The following is a 13,799-nucleotide window of genomic DNA, read 5'->3' on the forward strand; positions in this document are numbered from 1 at the left end:
CAATAAAAGCAATGCCAGTGGCAATAGCTACTTTTATATATTGAATTAAGTAAGGTTCTTATTTCTAAAGTTTATGTCCACCATCCAACATTGTTTTCCTCCAAAAAGACTCTGAACCACATGCTTTCACACCTTGCTCTTTGAAGCCAAAAGTAGTTGGTTTTAGAGTGAGAAACTTGCTTTTATATTTTTCAGTGGAGCCTTAAGTATATTCACATTTAAATAGAGTTTGTTTAGTGCTCCCATGTGGGTAGAAATTGAAATAGGGATGTTATGTGATAGAGATAAGGTAAGGTAAGGTAGCAATAATGATGGCTCAGGACTATGTGAATTTCTGTAAAGAGCAGGTCTCTAGTGGTTACCGAACTATGAGCCTTATACCTGGGACACCTTTTGGTTCACCATATTGGTAATATTTCATGTTAGCAATATACATTATGACCAGACTATGATGGCAGTGATGAGACCACCAGCTGACAGGCTCAGCCTATCACTGCAATACAGATATGAACCAAAGTGAGAACGCGGAAGCGGAAGTGTAACGTCTACATTAGCAATATGGAGAGTGGCTGAGCTGTGGATACCTGTGGAAGCCCTGCTTTGTGTCAAAAGACAAACAGTTTGATACAAGACCAAAGATGAGGCTCATGGCCTATTAGCTTCATAACCAGAACAAGGTGCTGTAGTGGTTATGGTGTTTAGATTGCCCCTTTAAATAAGGAATTGGCCAGGAAGGTGAACATTTTTTCCCAAATGTACAATATAATGTTTCTTTTGCTATATTTCATACATGTGTGATACTTCTATAAAGGGGAAAATGACAAACTGTGATAGTGGTCATTGTCACATGGGCTATAAATCCCTTTGTCTGGTCCTGTGTCAAACTGCTTGTCTAATTTGTGTCAAACTGAGTGGATTAACACAAAGTGAGCAACTCCCACACAAACATTCTATATCATAACAACCTTACAGTTAGCATTAAGTTTGTATGAGCATATGATAAATGTTGGAGAGGTATAGGAAGTATGTGTTATTTATAGTTGCATGTTCAACAATCCAACAAATAAATATGACCTATCGGATTTATTACTGGATTTTTACAATGCTGTACCAGAACCTAAATTAAAGCTGTACAACACCGCCCCCTGCCGGTGACAAAACTGTCATGGATTAGTCTTAAACTCCATAGTATTACAACTTTACAAACACTACAACAAACTGCGGGATACGGCTGAGAGTAATTCTAAAAGAAACATACAAAATACATAGACATAGTGAAGTACAGTCTAACACATCTCATGTGCTGAATAAGAATGCACTCACAAGATAACGGAGAATAAATCGCTCATAGGGTGCCTCCCCCAGTGGATATGGGGGGCTGATGATCCCTTGATTCCTCGTTGAGTTTCTTAATAATACTCAGGACTTCAGGTGGGTAGTAGTAGAAAAAATATGTTTTTATTGATAAAAGGTGAATAATCACCATCAATAAAATATAATAAAATAAAATAAAACCGTTATTTTATTGATGGTGATTATTCACCTTTTATCAATAAAAACATATTTTTTCTACTACTACCCACCTGAAGTCCTGAGTATTATTAAGAAACTCAACGAGGAATCAAGGGATCATCAGCCCCCCATATCCACTGGGGGAGGCACCCTATGAGCGATTTATTCTCCGTTATCTTGTGAGTGCATTCTTATTCAGCGCATGAGATGTGTTAGACTGTACTTCACTATGTCTATGTATTTTGTATGTTTCTTTTAGAATTACTCTCAGCCGTATCCCACAGTTTGTTGTAGTGTTTGTGATTATAAGAAAAGGTCGTCTTCTCTGGGTAACGATCTTGGGAGGCTGTATTGTAGCAATCAAGCTAAGTATTCGTATATACATTTCACTACAATTACTGTCTATAGTAGTGTGTATATTGCATTGTACCGTTTATTACAACTTTAGCCTTGTTTTCAGTTAGTGAATATGTCCATCCATTAAAGGAATATTGTAGGCACCATAAACACTTCAACAGATGAAAGTGGTTATGATGCCTAGAGTCTAAAGTCACCAGACTGCACATCACTGCTAAACTGTTTGGTACAGTGATTGGCTGAGAGTGCTCACCTGATAGTCTCAGCCGATTATTGCCCATTATACATGTATGGCGTTAAGTGATCACTTGAGGCCAGGATACAAAAGACTGAGAATCTCTACGAAACCGAGTAATTTTAGTGACATAGTATCCAGCACCCCAAGCCATTGAAGTGCTAATGGTGCCACAGTATTCCTTTAAAATCAAGGTTACCCTCAAATGGGCATAATTTTAATTTATATTGGACTGGTGAAATCGCCAGCAAGTAGACATAGTGAAAGAAGCGTCCCCTTTAAAAGGCTCCCATCTCTTGCAACATTGAGTCAATGAATGTGTCTGATACATCCCCCCCATATGAAGAATCTGTAAGTTTCATGTTGAATATTAATTGCGGAGACACCACTGTGTCACTTGGAGGTAGGATTCTGATGATTCAACATTTGTAGATCTTATCACTATGCCATTAGTACAGCCTTTATGCGTACTCCCACCTATGATGCTCGCCTTCAAGACTTCTTTAGGGCTGCATCGTTCCTATGGAACTCACTTTCCATCTCCTTTAGACATTCACCCAGTATAAATTCCTTCAAAAAATTAAAAAATAAAAGATTTAATACTCACTTCTTCAGAAAAGCATATCAACTAAACTGTTAACAGCTTTCCCTCTCCACACCCTGATTCCTCTCCTGAAATGGCCTACAAAAAAAAATTAAAAAAAATAAATAACCCATTAAGTCCTCAGTGAATACTTTTCTACCCTACCCTTACCTCTTTGTGTCACTATACACAACTTCCTCTGGCATGTAAGCTCAATGAGCAGGGCCCTCAACTCCTCTGTTCCAGTGTGGCCAACTCATCTGGTTACAATTATGTGTCCACCCATTGTACAGCGCTGTATAATTTGTTATATAGTTTTTCACTATTATAACCATGATTGAAAAATAGCAAAATGAAGGAGATCAGTTCCAGGATATAGCTAAATTTAAAAGGAGTGAATTTTACATTTTTTTTTTTTTTACATCTCACAAAAACACAAAATGTGAAAAGTAAACAAATGTAAAATCCTGGTAAGTTATGGCTCCACCCAACAGTCTGTTCTGTAAAAACAGAGAGGAACCAGAAATGTGTTAATAAAATGATCTTTTATTTTACACTCAAAGACGAAAAATATATCTTTTTTTTGAGAGCCAAAAAAAGTTTATTGAATTTAAACATTCCCACGATATACATTTTACTTTGTGCATATCAAATATATTAAACCTAAGATAAACAAATGAATCATTTACAACTATGTTAAAATAAAAAGTGCAAATGAAAAGTATAAATAATAAAAAAAAAAAGCATTTCATAATTTGTCATAATTCAGCCACAAAAGGATTGTAAAACCAGCCTGTGGAAGATTCAAGTTAATCTGCCAGTGAAATAGATATACTTTTATAAGGAATGCGATGCCAGCAATGGCTATTCTTGGCATTACAGTTGGGTGGCTGTGCATCATAAGTAATAAAGTTCCCAAACTTCTGTGTTGCCAAAATAAACCATCAACATGACCTCGAAATAAGTGAAGAGTTTCATGGAACGTAATGATGTTCATCAGTCACATTCAATATACAGTAACAAAATATAATAGCAGTGCAATATATAAGCCAAATGCCACGCTTTTGCAACATCTGACGAATCCCTTCAATGGATCAAGCAGAGTAATTATCGTAAGTTGTCAGTAGTTCCTTTAAAAAACACATTGTAAATCCACACATATATATATACCAACAGTAAATAGATACAATTAACAGTCATAAGATATTACATGTTCTTAAATCTCCGGAGACCACGGTGTCTTAAAAACCTTTTACCCACCTGTAAAAATGTCATGGATTACAATGTAAGCTCTACTGGCTGAATATTAGCTCTATTAAGTCTCCTATTCATACTGGCACATACAATACACAATGAATAGCAAGACGAATTATTGACACATAGTTCTAATACATTAGAAAGGAGTGTAAAAATACATCCACTGCTCATCAGGAAAGCAGCAGATTTTGTCAGTAATATCCAATGTATGTTGAGGAAGGGAGTTTGCTTTCTTTATTCAGCTGGTGCAGTAATCAATGTGAGCAAGAAGTTCTCGGTGCTCGCTTGTAGGATAAATTGCTTTACACTTGGGACACTCCAGGAAGCTTTCATCCAGGGGGCTTCTGTGTTTTGGGGACGGGTATTGCTCTCGCATAGACAGCTTCTCATCAAACTCTGTGTGGAAGTTCTTGGACGAGTCAATGTAGCAGACGTCATGGAGATGTTTCTAGAAAAACAAAGCCGAGATAGCTCAAAATTCTAAGTTTTATATAAAAAAACCACAAAAAAAACTGAAACAAATTAACTGTACGATTGCCAGTTTATTCCCTTCTTGCCTTCCAAATGGTAACAGGAAACTGTTAAATAAATTACATACTCTGAATTAAAAATAACATTTGTGGCACCAACAATGAAAATACAGCAACAATTTAAAACATAAAATCTATTAAATGGTGTTGCTTTCCTGGAACTATAGCTCCCTATAGTCCCCCCTCCTCACCAGTGGTGCAGAAGGGGTTTATAATAATAATAATAATAATAAAAAAACACCTTCAGCGCTGGCTCGGGGTCCGACTTCGCTCCTCCCCACGGGCTGACCTAATGCGCATGTACTCAATGGCCATGCTCTTATCAGAACTGCCGCATAGGAAAGCATTCCACCATGCTTTTCTATGGCGTTTCGGGTAGCGTGAGGACAGCCACTAGACTGGTAGACAGCCACTAGGGGTGGGGCTAACCCATAAAGATTATTATTGCAGTTCATTAAAAACTGAAATAATTACCTTTCCAGGGTTAAGGGACCAGGGACTATGCACCCAGACCACTTCAATAAGCTGAAGTGGTCTGCGTACCTAGTGTCCTTTTAACCATTGAGCCTCATGTATAAGCCAATTGCTAACTAAAAGTTAGCCATGGGTTTAGCCAGTTTGAATGCCTTGCCCATTTGTTCAGGTATGGCATGTTAATAACATGACTACTATAGTGCATTTTGCGTGTATGACACCACCGATGGAATGTCTGACCACAGCATTTCTCTGTAGATGCCTGAAGCATTAAGTTGTGGCAAATCGCCTAGAACACAGAAATGCAGCGGACGTTACTCTTTACCTACTTCCAATGCATTATTCACCCCCAGTAAATGCTCCAATGGGATGAGGGAGCTGGCAATTGTCACTGTCAGAGAAGTGACAGTTCTGCTTTTATTTGTCTTTATTTTTGTAGGATATCTTTGGCTTGGTTTAGATAGAAACTTTAAGGAAACATTACAGTTTACAAATCTAAATGTTTAAACTAAAAATATACATATATACATACATAACATGTTTCGGTACTATCCTGTGCCTTAATCAAGTCTAAAAAAACAGTGTGATACACTCATAAATACCATCCACAATGAGCAAGGAAACAGCAGGCGAAGAGGGCCCTGCCCAAACAAGCTCACAACTGCTTCCATTGAATGGTACATGAGCATTTCTGTCAAAATGGAGGACCATGCACATGCTCTGCAATAGGAATTTAATTGAAAAATCAGTGGTCAATGGTGCATGAAGCACACACTCACTAATTTGACCATAATGGGACTTTGAGATAACCAGTTCATGATTTTACAATATAAGTCATTGTAGAAGGACTGGATTCTGTGTAAAACCTCAAAGACAGGATTTCACAAGTAACTAGTACAAGTAAATTTATTTTTGTACATTGTATTTTTAGAGGTATCACTAATCAAAGCTATGGCTTTTTGCACCTAGAAGTCTCAGACCTTTAACCTACCACCACCAGAAGGGAACGCTGCAAGCGCAGGACGACAATGAAACGGCCACGATCTTTGCAAAGAAACTGTTTAATGAAACTTACAGTTGGTTCCAGCCTAGTTATCTGCTCCCGGGCCTTCCGCAGTTCTTTGAGAACTTTATGTAACTGATGTTGAACTTTTTGACGGTCGATTTTCTCATTCTCAAAGTCTGAAGTACACCGTTGGATCTGATTGTCAAGAAGAGAGAGTTTAATTCTTACTCTGAGTCATGCTTAAATCACTTTCAAAAACCTCCATAGGAGAACATTTCTAGTGACCCAAAGATGAGCATACGCGTGCTCAGCTTCCTCAAGTAGCAGCAATTGCAAAGATATTACACTACTAAAAAGTATGTGATTTTAAGAACGGCTAAATTTAGTATTCATAGATTACTGACATATTATCCTGTTTGATTTGCAGTATATGGTGTATTCCATTTTTAATTTCCATGTACTATAGATTGTTTTGAGTCCTTTGGATACCATTGATAAGTATCACTGTGTTTTAATAAGTGCGCCCCTATGGTTTTTTTTTCTATTGGATTGTTATACAGGTTAGAGAGAGAGAGAGAGAGACAGACACACACAGTTCTTTAGGGAGTTTCCTGTGCAGATATTTTTTATTCATTTATATTTTTGGTCACATTGTTTATATAATACAATATAAACGTATACTCTCCGCGTATAGGGAAAGATTCCGAAATCATTTTTCAGAAAACAGAATAATAAAAGTTCTCTCATTTTAGGCTGTATATCTGCATCCATAAAAGCTAATGGACTGCGATGTTTAAACAGGAAGTGAGAAGACACCCTGAACTTGGCACCAAAGCTGTGATTGCTTTGAAAAGCTTTCTACTTTACTCTAATTGTTAATGGCTGAATTCTTTGAGGGTGTGATTAATATAAGTTAAGAGCCTTAAAAAAGGTTACATACTGAAGAATTAGAGAGAACAGAAAAGAAGCTGTGTTGTCCCCACTGATCGCAGGTGTGCACAGGTACCTTCTTTGACATGGTAACACAGAATTCAACTTTCATTTTACTTTGGTGGCAACATCTGAACAATGTTGAGCATGCATTGTTCAGATGTTTTTTTCTTTTGTCCAATTATTGTAAACACACAAAAAATAAAACCCCAATGGAGATATGCAACCCCAATATCTACAGCACAATACCTGCTGTTCCAATGAAATAACTCTCTCCTCATCCTCTTGATTCTTTAATAATGACTGCTGCATCGCTTGAACCTGGAAGGTAAAGGTACAAATCTGAACTCAAGCCCAAGAAGCAATAACTCCAACTATCACCTTACTACTCATTGCATTTTCAAATACATCAGAAGTGGGTTATGTTTTATTATAAAATTTTATTATTTTTATATTATGGTTTCAATTTTAACTGTGTGTTGTATCCAAGCTATACAAACAAAACAAGGTGAACAGCGCTGGAGCTTTGAATTACATAAAATTACAAAAATGTGTAGCTTATATGTATAAAAATGGTGCAGCGTATTAACTAAATAGTGCAAATATTAACATAGTGCCAAATTATCATGCACGCTTTATAGAGCTATATAAGCTCCATTTCATGGGCTTAGCTTGAAAATCTCAGTCTGTCTTTTTTTTTTATAAAATACATATTTTTGGAAATCGCCCTCTCCCTTTACGAATGTAATTTGAAGCTCCAGAACCGTTCACCTTGTTTGGTTTGTACGGATTTGTATTCCACAAGGGTGGGGGAACTCCTTGTTGGTAAACTGCAGCTATTGTACCAGATAGAGGGCGCTTATTTTGTTTTGTTATAGTTGAGTATCAAAGATATGTAGGTTGTGAAGCTATAGCAAAGTGTACATGAAGTAAGGCATTCAAATACTTAAGGGCATTAAATATTTAATGAGTTTCATATGGAATACAGTCCTTTATTTATCGTACCAACATCAGTCTCTGAAGCATTATGAATAAACTGAGGCTTATTAGCTAAAGGTTCTATGCACAAACTGCTTTCTATAATGTGACATTAAGGATCAGTTCATTCTGCTGCACATTCAGATTTTAAAGTGGAATGGTCACTTCTGTTCTTTTGTTATGGGCAAATGCAAATATTACAAGGTTTAAAATAAAATGTTGTATTTCTTAAACTGTGTACTTTGTCTTTAAGAGATATTGCAAACTGACAAGGTGTTAGAAATGGAACATATTGTTTTTCAGAACTGTTTCTTTAAGCAATAACCTCAGTGCGTAATATGTTTGCGCCATTTTGTCCCAGACGAATTACAATAACAATAATGCATAAACAAGCTTCAAGGCTATCCTATGACTGTTTCAGTACAATATGCTGTGGTAACCTTAATAGATAAGCCATTCAGACTTTAAGACGCCATCTTGTCTCAATTTAATGGAACTTCCCCAAATCTGGGAATTTCCATGACGTATGCACCCTTTAGTTATGGCCTCGTATGTTTGCCAAATTAAGGGAGGTCCTAAAATGAATAAAGTAAAAGAAGTGTTACTTTTTCATAAATGAACTACAGTGACCCTAAAATGGAGACACCTAAGGTATAAAATAGGTGTACTTTTAAATGTTAAGACACAGAGGAGAAACTTGGAGACAGATGCTGCTCCATCTTAAAATGACAGAGGCTGACATGATGACATGTTCAGAAGGGTATGCTAACCCATTAATGATATTTGCAAGCATTTAATTTAATCTTATAAACTCTGCTATAATGTATTTTATATTTTTATATAATAAATATCCAAAAAGACAAAACTATTGCTTCCAAGTCAATCCTTATTTTATATTGTATTCTCAATTATTTATATATGTTAAATAGAGGATCTCTTTCTAACTATATGAAATTATGGCTAAGATATCTGTATGGTTAGCCCTACTAAGTTCTATGCTTTAAGACACTATGGTGGTAAATAAGGGAACCAGCCACGGTTACACTTTGTCCCCTTATACCAGTAAATGCACTGATCTCTGATGTACACTCCTGCTTTCAGGATAATACAGCACACCATGATCATCAAGACACAAGAATCTACAGAGAAATGTCACAGGCGTGCATAATCTCTCAGGCTTCCTGTCCATAGCATTTTGCTCCTACAAGTGAGGACAGCCAGGAATGCCATGTAAATCTTAACATAAAAACAGTATGTTCCATGAGTCAAATGTGAATTAAATAAAGCACAATCCAAAGCCAACTTTTAGTCAGGCTGTGAATAAAGGCACATTGAGACACCACACCACCCCCATGGTGTCTGGAGTCGGTATGCTTCACTATGTGCAACTCCACCTTCGTCAGCATTGCGTTATTAAAGCATCATTAGTAAGCCTGGCCGGGGCAAGTAAGCGGGCAGAACAGTTTGCCCCATTACCGGGACAGAGCCAGAGCACTCTTAGTGGGCAGTTGTGATAACTGGCGAAACCCAATAAACTGCAGATATTAAAGGGACACTCCAGGCACCCAGACCACTTCTGCCCATTGAAGTGGTCTGGGTGCCAACTCCCACCACCCTTAACCCTGCAAGTGTAATTATTGCAGTTTTTTTTTATAAACTGCAATAATTACCTTGCAGGGCTAACTCCTCCTCTAGTGGCCACTAGAGGGCACTTCCTGGTTTATAGCACAGGTTTTCTGTGCTAGAGCGTCGCTGGACGTCCTCACGCTGTGTGAGGACCTCCAGCGTCGCTCATTTCCCCATAGGAAAGCATTGAAATTCATTTTCAATGCTTTCCTATGGGGACCGCTAATGAGGATTTGCAGCATTGCCGCGCATGCTCATTAGGTGTCCTCAGGCGGTGGACGGGATCAGTCTCGCTCACCGGCCGGAGTCAGTAGGTGGAGCGGCGGGGGAGGAAGAAGCAGTGTCGCTGCCTCTGGTAAGTTACTGAAGAGGTTTTCACCCCTTCAGCAACTGGGGATTGGGGATTGGGAGGGAGAGGGATCCTGCAGTGCCAGGAAAACTGATTGTTTTCCTGGCACTGAAGTTTCCCTTTAAGGTTTGTGGTTATTTCCCAGGTTTTAACAGACATGAATCAAAACGTACTTATTTTTACAGCGTACTATGGTCCCCTCTTTTTCATAGCCAAACAAAATTTCTTGGGGGGGAAAAAAAATTCTAAACTTTACCAGCGACTGGGTAGTGAATCATTCAGACTATTTACTGGACCTTAAAATGTGTTGGGATTTACCCGATTTAAAAGCTCTGAAGATCTATTCTTTTCTTCTACAACTTTGTTTCTGCACAATTCAAGCTCAATCTTTAACCTCTGGATTTTGTCCTTCACTCGTTTTCGTTCATCTTCCCGCAGTTGTTTCTCATCCTCACGCACCAACTGGACAGATACAGAGAGTTCCTCCACTTCTTTCTTTTTCTCTTCATACTTCGTTCTAGTGGTGGCAAGTTCAGCATTTAACTGGGCTACCAGTTTCTGTTCCTCTTCAAGATCCTTCTTTGCCGTCAGTAAAAGCTTGTCATAATATTTCTGCTTGTCATCTTGTTTTGCTAAAATGAATGGAATTATGAATCACAACAGGAGTTAAGAATTTTATAACAATATGAAAAACCTCGACATCAGAAAACTACAAGAAAAGCAGGGTGACAACCTTTCAGTTCCATTGAAGAAAAAAAAAATAATTGCAATATATAAAAAAACAAAAACAAAAAAATACATGGTACATAATCACTACGGAAAAAAGGCAGGTCTGCATAGTGTCCTAACATTTTTAATGTGAACCTGCAATTCAGTATTTAAAGAGTAAAACTTTACGGAGTATAAACATTGATTTAAATTTAGATTTCAGTAGGTAGTTCAGATTTCCATCGGCATGAACTACATAAAAAGCAGTCGGAGTGAATATGCTTATATTATGAATGCATCTCCCAGTGTCTAGAACATAGCCATCCACAAAGTATTATAGAATAGCACTGTTGTATGGTCAAAGCTTACAAGCGTAATGTTTGTGGACAATATTAAGTAAAATTGTTTTATACTTACCGTAATTTTCTTTTCCTGATCATTATACATGTCAGCATTTACTCATGGGTTAGCTCCTCCCCTCACAGCAGAAAAATAGGAAATAGAACTCTGAAATTGGTATAAATAGATCCTCCCCATCGGGCAGTCTTTGTAAGTAAACTTCGCATCTCTCAAAGTAGATGTGGTGGGAATGTAATGATGCCGTGTATAATGATCACAAATGAAAATTATGGGAAGTATGAAACAATATTTCATATTCCTTCTCAAACATGGCAGCCTTTACTTGTGGGCAATACCCAAGTAGTACATATACTGGGAGGGACAAAGTTCAAATACAGTTAATAAAAACCATTGTTGAGCTGCACAAACCTAATAAGACTTACCAAAAAGCCAAACAAGTAATCAATAGGATATTGTCATAATATCTGCTCAGACATATTATATCTCAGGCGCTGCTGGTCAGCAACCCCCTGGTATTCAAATATAGGGAATATCCTGGACAAATATAGGGTCAGGTAGGAATTAAGATCATGATAAACAATACTACAAAAAGGAACAAGACTAGAGCAATACTAGACAAACTCCTGTAAAAAATGAAACACCCGGCTTGCATCTGTATTGCTATGGAGAACAATAAAATAGATTAGAGGAGAACCTCCTTAAATCATAAGACACGGTCTGGAAATTAAACACATTTTGACAAAAACAGAAGTTAATGTCCTTCTCCAATATAGAGAATATACTCAATGGATGGCACTTTCAAATCAGAACCTGTTCAAAGGCATAACGTCCAGATACCAGGCTGAAATTCCAGACACTGCTGAATAAAAACAGTCACACCTTGCTATCTAACAGGAAGGAGATATTAAACTGAAAAACCACCATTCTTTGTATGGATGTATTCTCACTGCTTCATCTTGCCTTGTGAGCAGGCTAACACATAAGCAAAGACTGCCATGTTTTATCAGGAAGATCAGCTTAAGGAAGTTACAAGAAGGATGTTCTTCAAAAAAATTTAATTACTTGAATGACAAATTATTTCCACAATTCTACATTGACATTACAACCCCGATTACGAATCGAATTAGGCTATTGTGGAAAAAGATGCCTGTGATATAGTATGTCTAGGGCTCAACATTCCCCTGCCTCTGTGATGATGTAACCCCGACATTCTGCTCGGCTTGCCTTAGTTGCCCCCAGAATGCTAAAATGCCCAGTAAGTATTAGTGCAGTGACTGCTATAATTCCGAGCACAGCATTATCCATGCGGTGGAGTGTTATACTATACTATACCATACCGTCAGAAGATTCCTTGACTTGCTGTTGAAGAGTCTGGTTAACGGCTGCAACCTGCTGCTCCAGTTCGTAGATTCGCGCCATTAAACCCTGAACATATGTCTCACGCTGCTGGTCATAAGACAACCACTGTTGATTTTTCTCAAGAGCCTTTAGATGGGATGTGGAAAACCAATAGTAAACAGATAGTCATTCAAAGCAATGTTTTTCAGTCTTACAAAAGATATATGAATGGGAGTTATAAGACTTAAAGTACAGTATCATGACAATGTTTTCTCATCCTGCTTAAAGGACCACTTCAGCTCAGTGATGTGGTGTGGTGTGGGTGCAGTGGCTCTTCAGTTTTAACCCTGTAATGTAAAACACTGCAGTTTTCTAGAAACGGCAATGATTCCATTGCAGTGTTATATACACCTGTAGTGGCATTCATACTGGCAGGCGCTTCTCTACAAGAACTGAGCCAAACTCTGTTTTCAATAAAATGCTGTTTCTAGAGCAGTATTTGATTAGTCCAATTTAGTAATTTGCCATGAATGCACACAAGTCTCCCAATGTTTCCCCATAGAAAAGCATTGCACTGGCTGAGATCATCTGTCTTGATCTCAGCCAGGGAGATGATGTGGCTGCTACAAGAGGGCAGTGAAGGAGTACAGATGGTGAATGGATACCTATATGGGTAGTATAAAACTATAGAGCTAGTAATAAGTGCTTGCATTCCTAACACTATAGTGTTCCTTTATCTTTAGCAGACCACAAGGTGAAATGCACTCAGCAATGAAAGATATAGAACGGTTTTCTATAGTTCACCATCTGCTTCCTATTTCTTTTGTCTTCAAACTTCTGTCCATTGGGTTTCACACAGACATCACCCGACACATTATTCCAATGAACCATCTTAATGGGATATGTAACGATAGGTGCTGGAAGATCTGGTCAAAACCTCTACACAAACATTAATACTATGTTATACAACGTTATTAAATGGAGAAATAACGCTTTTATAAATCCAACCACAAGAGGGTCATTAGCAAAACTAAAAACAAAATTTAAAAAAATAATAAATTCTACATCAAATGTGTATAAAGTGCAAAAAGCACACAAAGGGGGCTGTGCATAAATTATTTTCCTAAAGATGATGCAGAAACACCAAGGATTAACATAATGGTGGAAAATAAATAGCACCAGTATTTTGAACATGCACTGAAAAGGAAAGTGACAGACATGAAATTGGGTTTTGCGGTGTAAATTGTCCCATAATTATTATATTTATATAGCGCCAACAAATTCCATAGCGCTTTACAATGAGTGGACTAACAAACATTTAATTTTAACCAGACAAGTTTGACGAAATGGAAACTAACAGTTACCACAAAGGTGGTGTTGCACACTTTCCATTTTTAATATAACAAAACAACCAGCCGTTACAGGTTTCTCATGTCCTCTGTTCAACATAAATGTCACAGCTTTGTAGGCGTCAATCCATGTTGCTACAATGAGTTCGAAATCTAATCTCTGCAAAAATCCAAACACACCTAAACTCACTACAATCCATTAGAGCA

General features: G+C 37.6%; 1 protein-coding gene across 1 annotated transcript in view; it reads right to left on the reverse strand.

Moving 5' to 3' along the window:
- Positions 1-3,520: 3,520 nt before the first annotated feature.
- Positions 3,521-13,799, reverse strand: part of CEP55 (centrosomal protein 55) — a 37,278-nt gene continuing 26,999 nt past the window's right edge. The window contains exons 5-9 of the mRNA XM_063435240.1: positions 12,243-12,390; positions 10,156-10,469; positions 7,134-7,205; positions 6,024-6,149; positions 3,521-4,392 (exon numbers count right to left, since the gene is read on the reverse strand). Coding sequence (XP_063291310.1) covers positions 4,183-4,392; positions 6,024-6,149; positions 7,134-7,205; positions 10,156-10,469; positions 12,243-12,390 — 870 coding nt within the window. The 3' untranslated portion in view covers positions 3,521-4,182. The remainder of the gene's footprint in view (positions 4,393-6,023; positions 6,150-7,133; positions 7,206-10,155; positions 10,470-12,242; positions 12,391-13,799) is intronic.

This window comes from Pelobates fuscus, chromosome 10 (assembly GCF_036172605.1).
Source record: "Pelobates fuscus isolate aPelFus1 chromosome 10, aPelFus1.pri, whole genome shotgun sequence".
In the NCBI taxonomy this organism is placed as follows: Eukaryota; Metazoa; Chordata; class Amphibia; order Anura; family Pelobatidae; genus Pelobates; species Pelobates fuscus.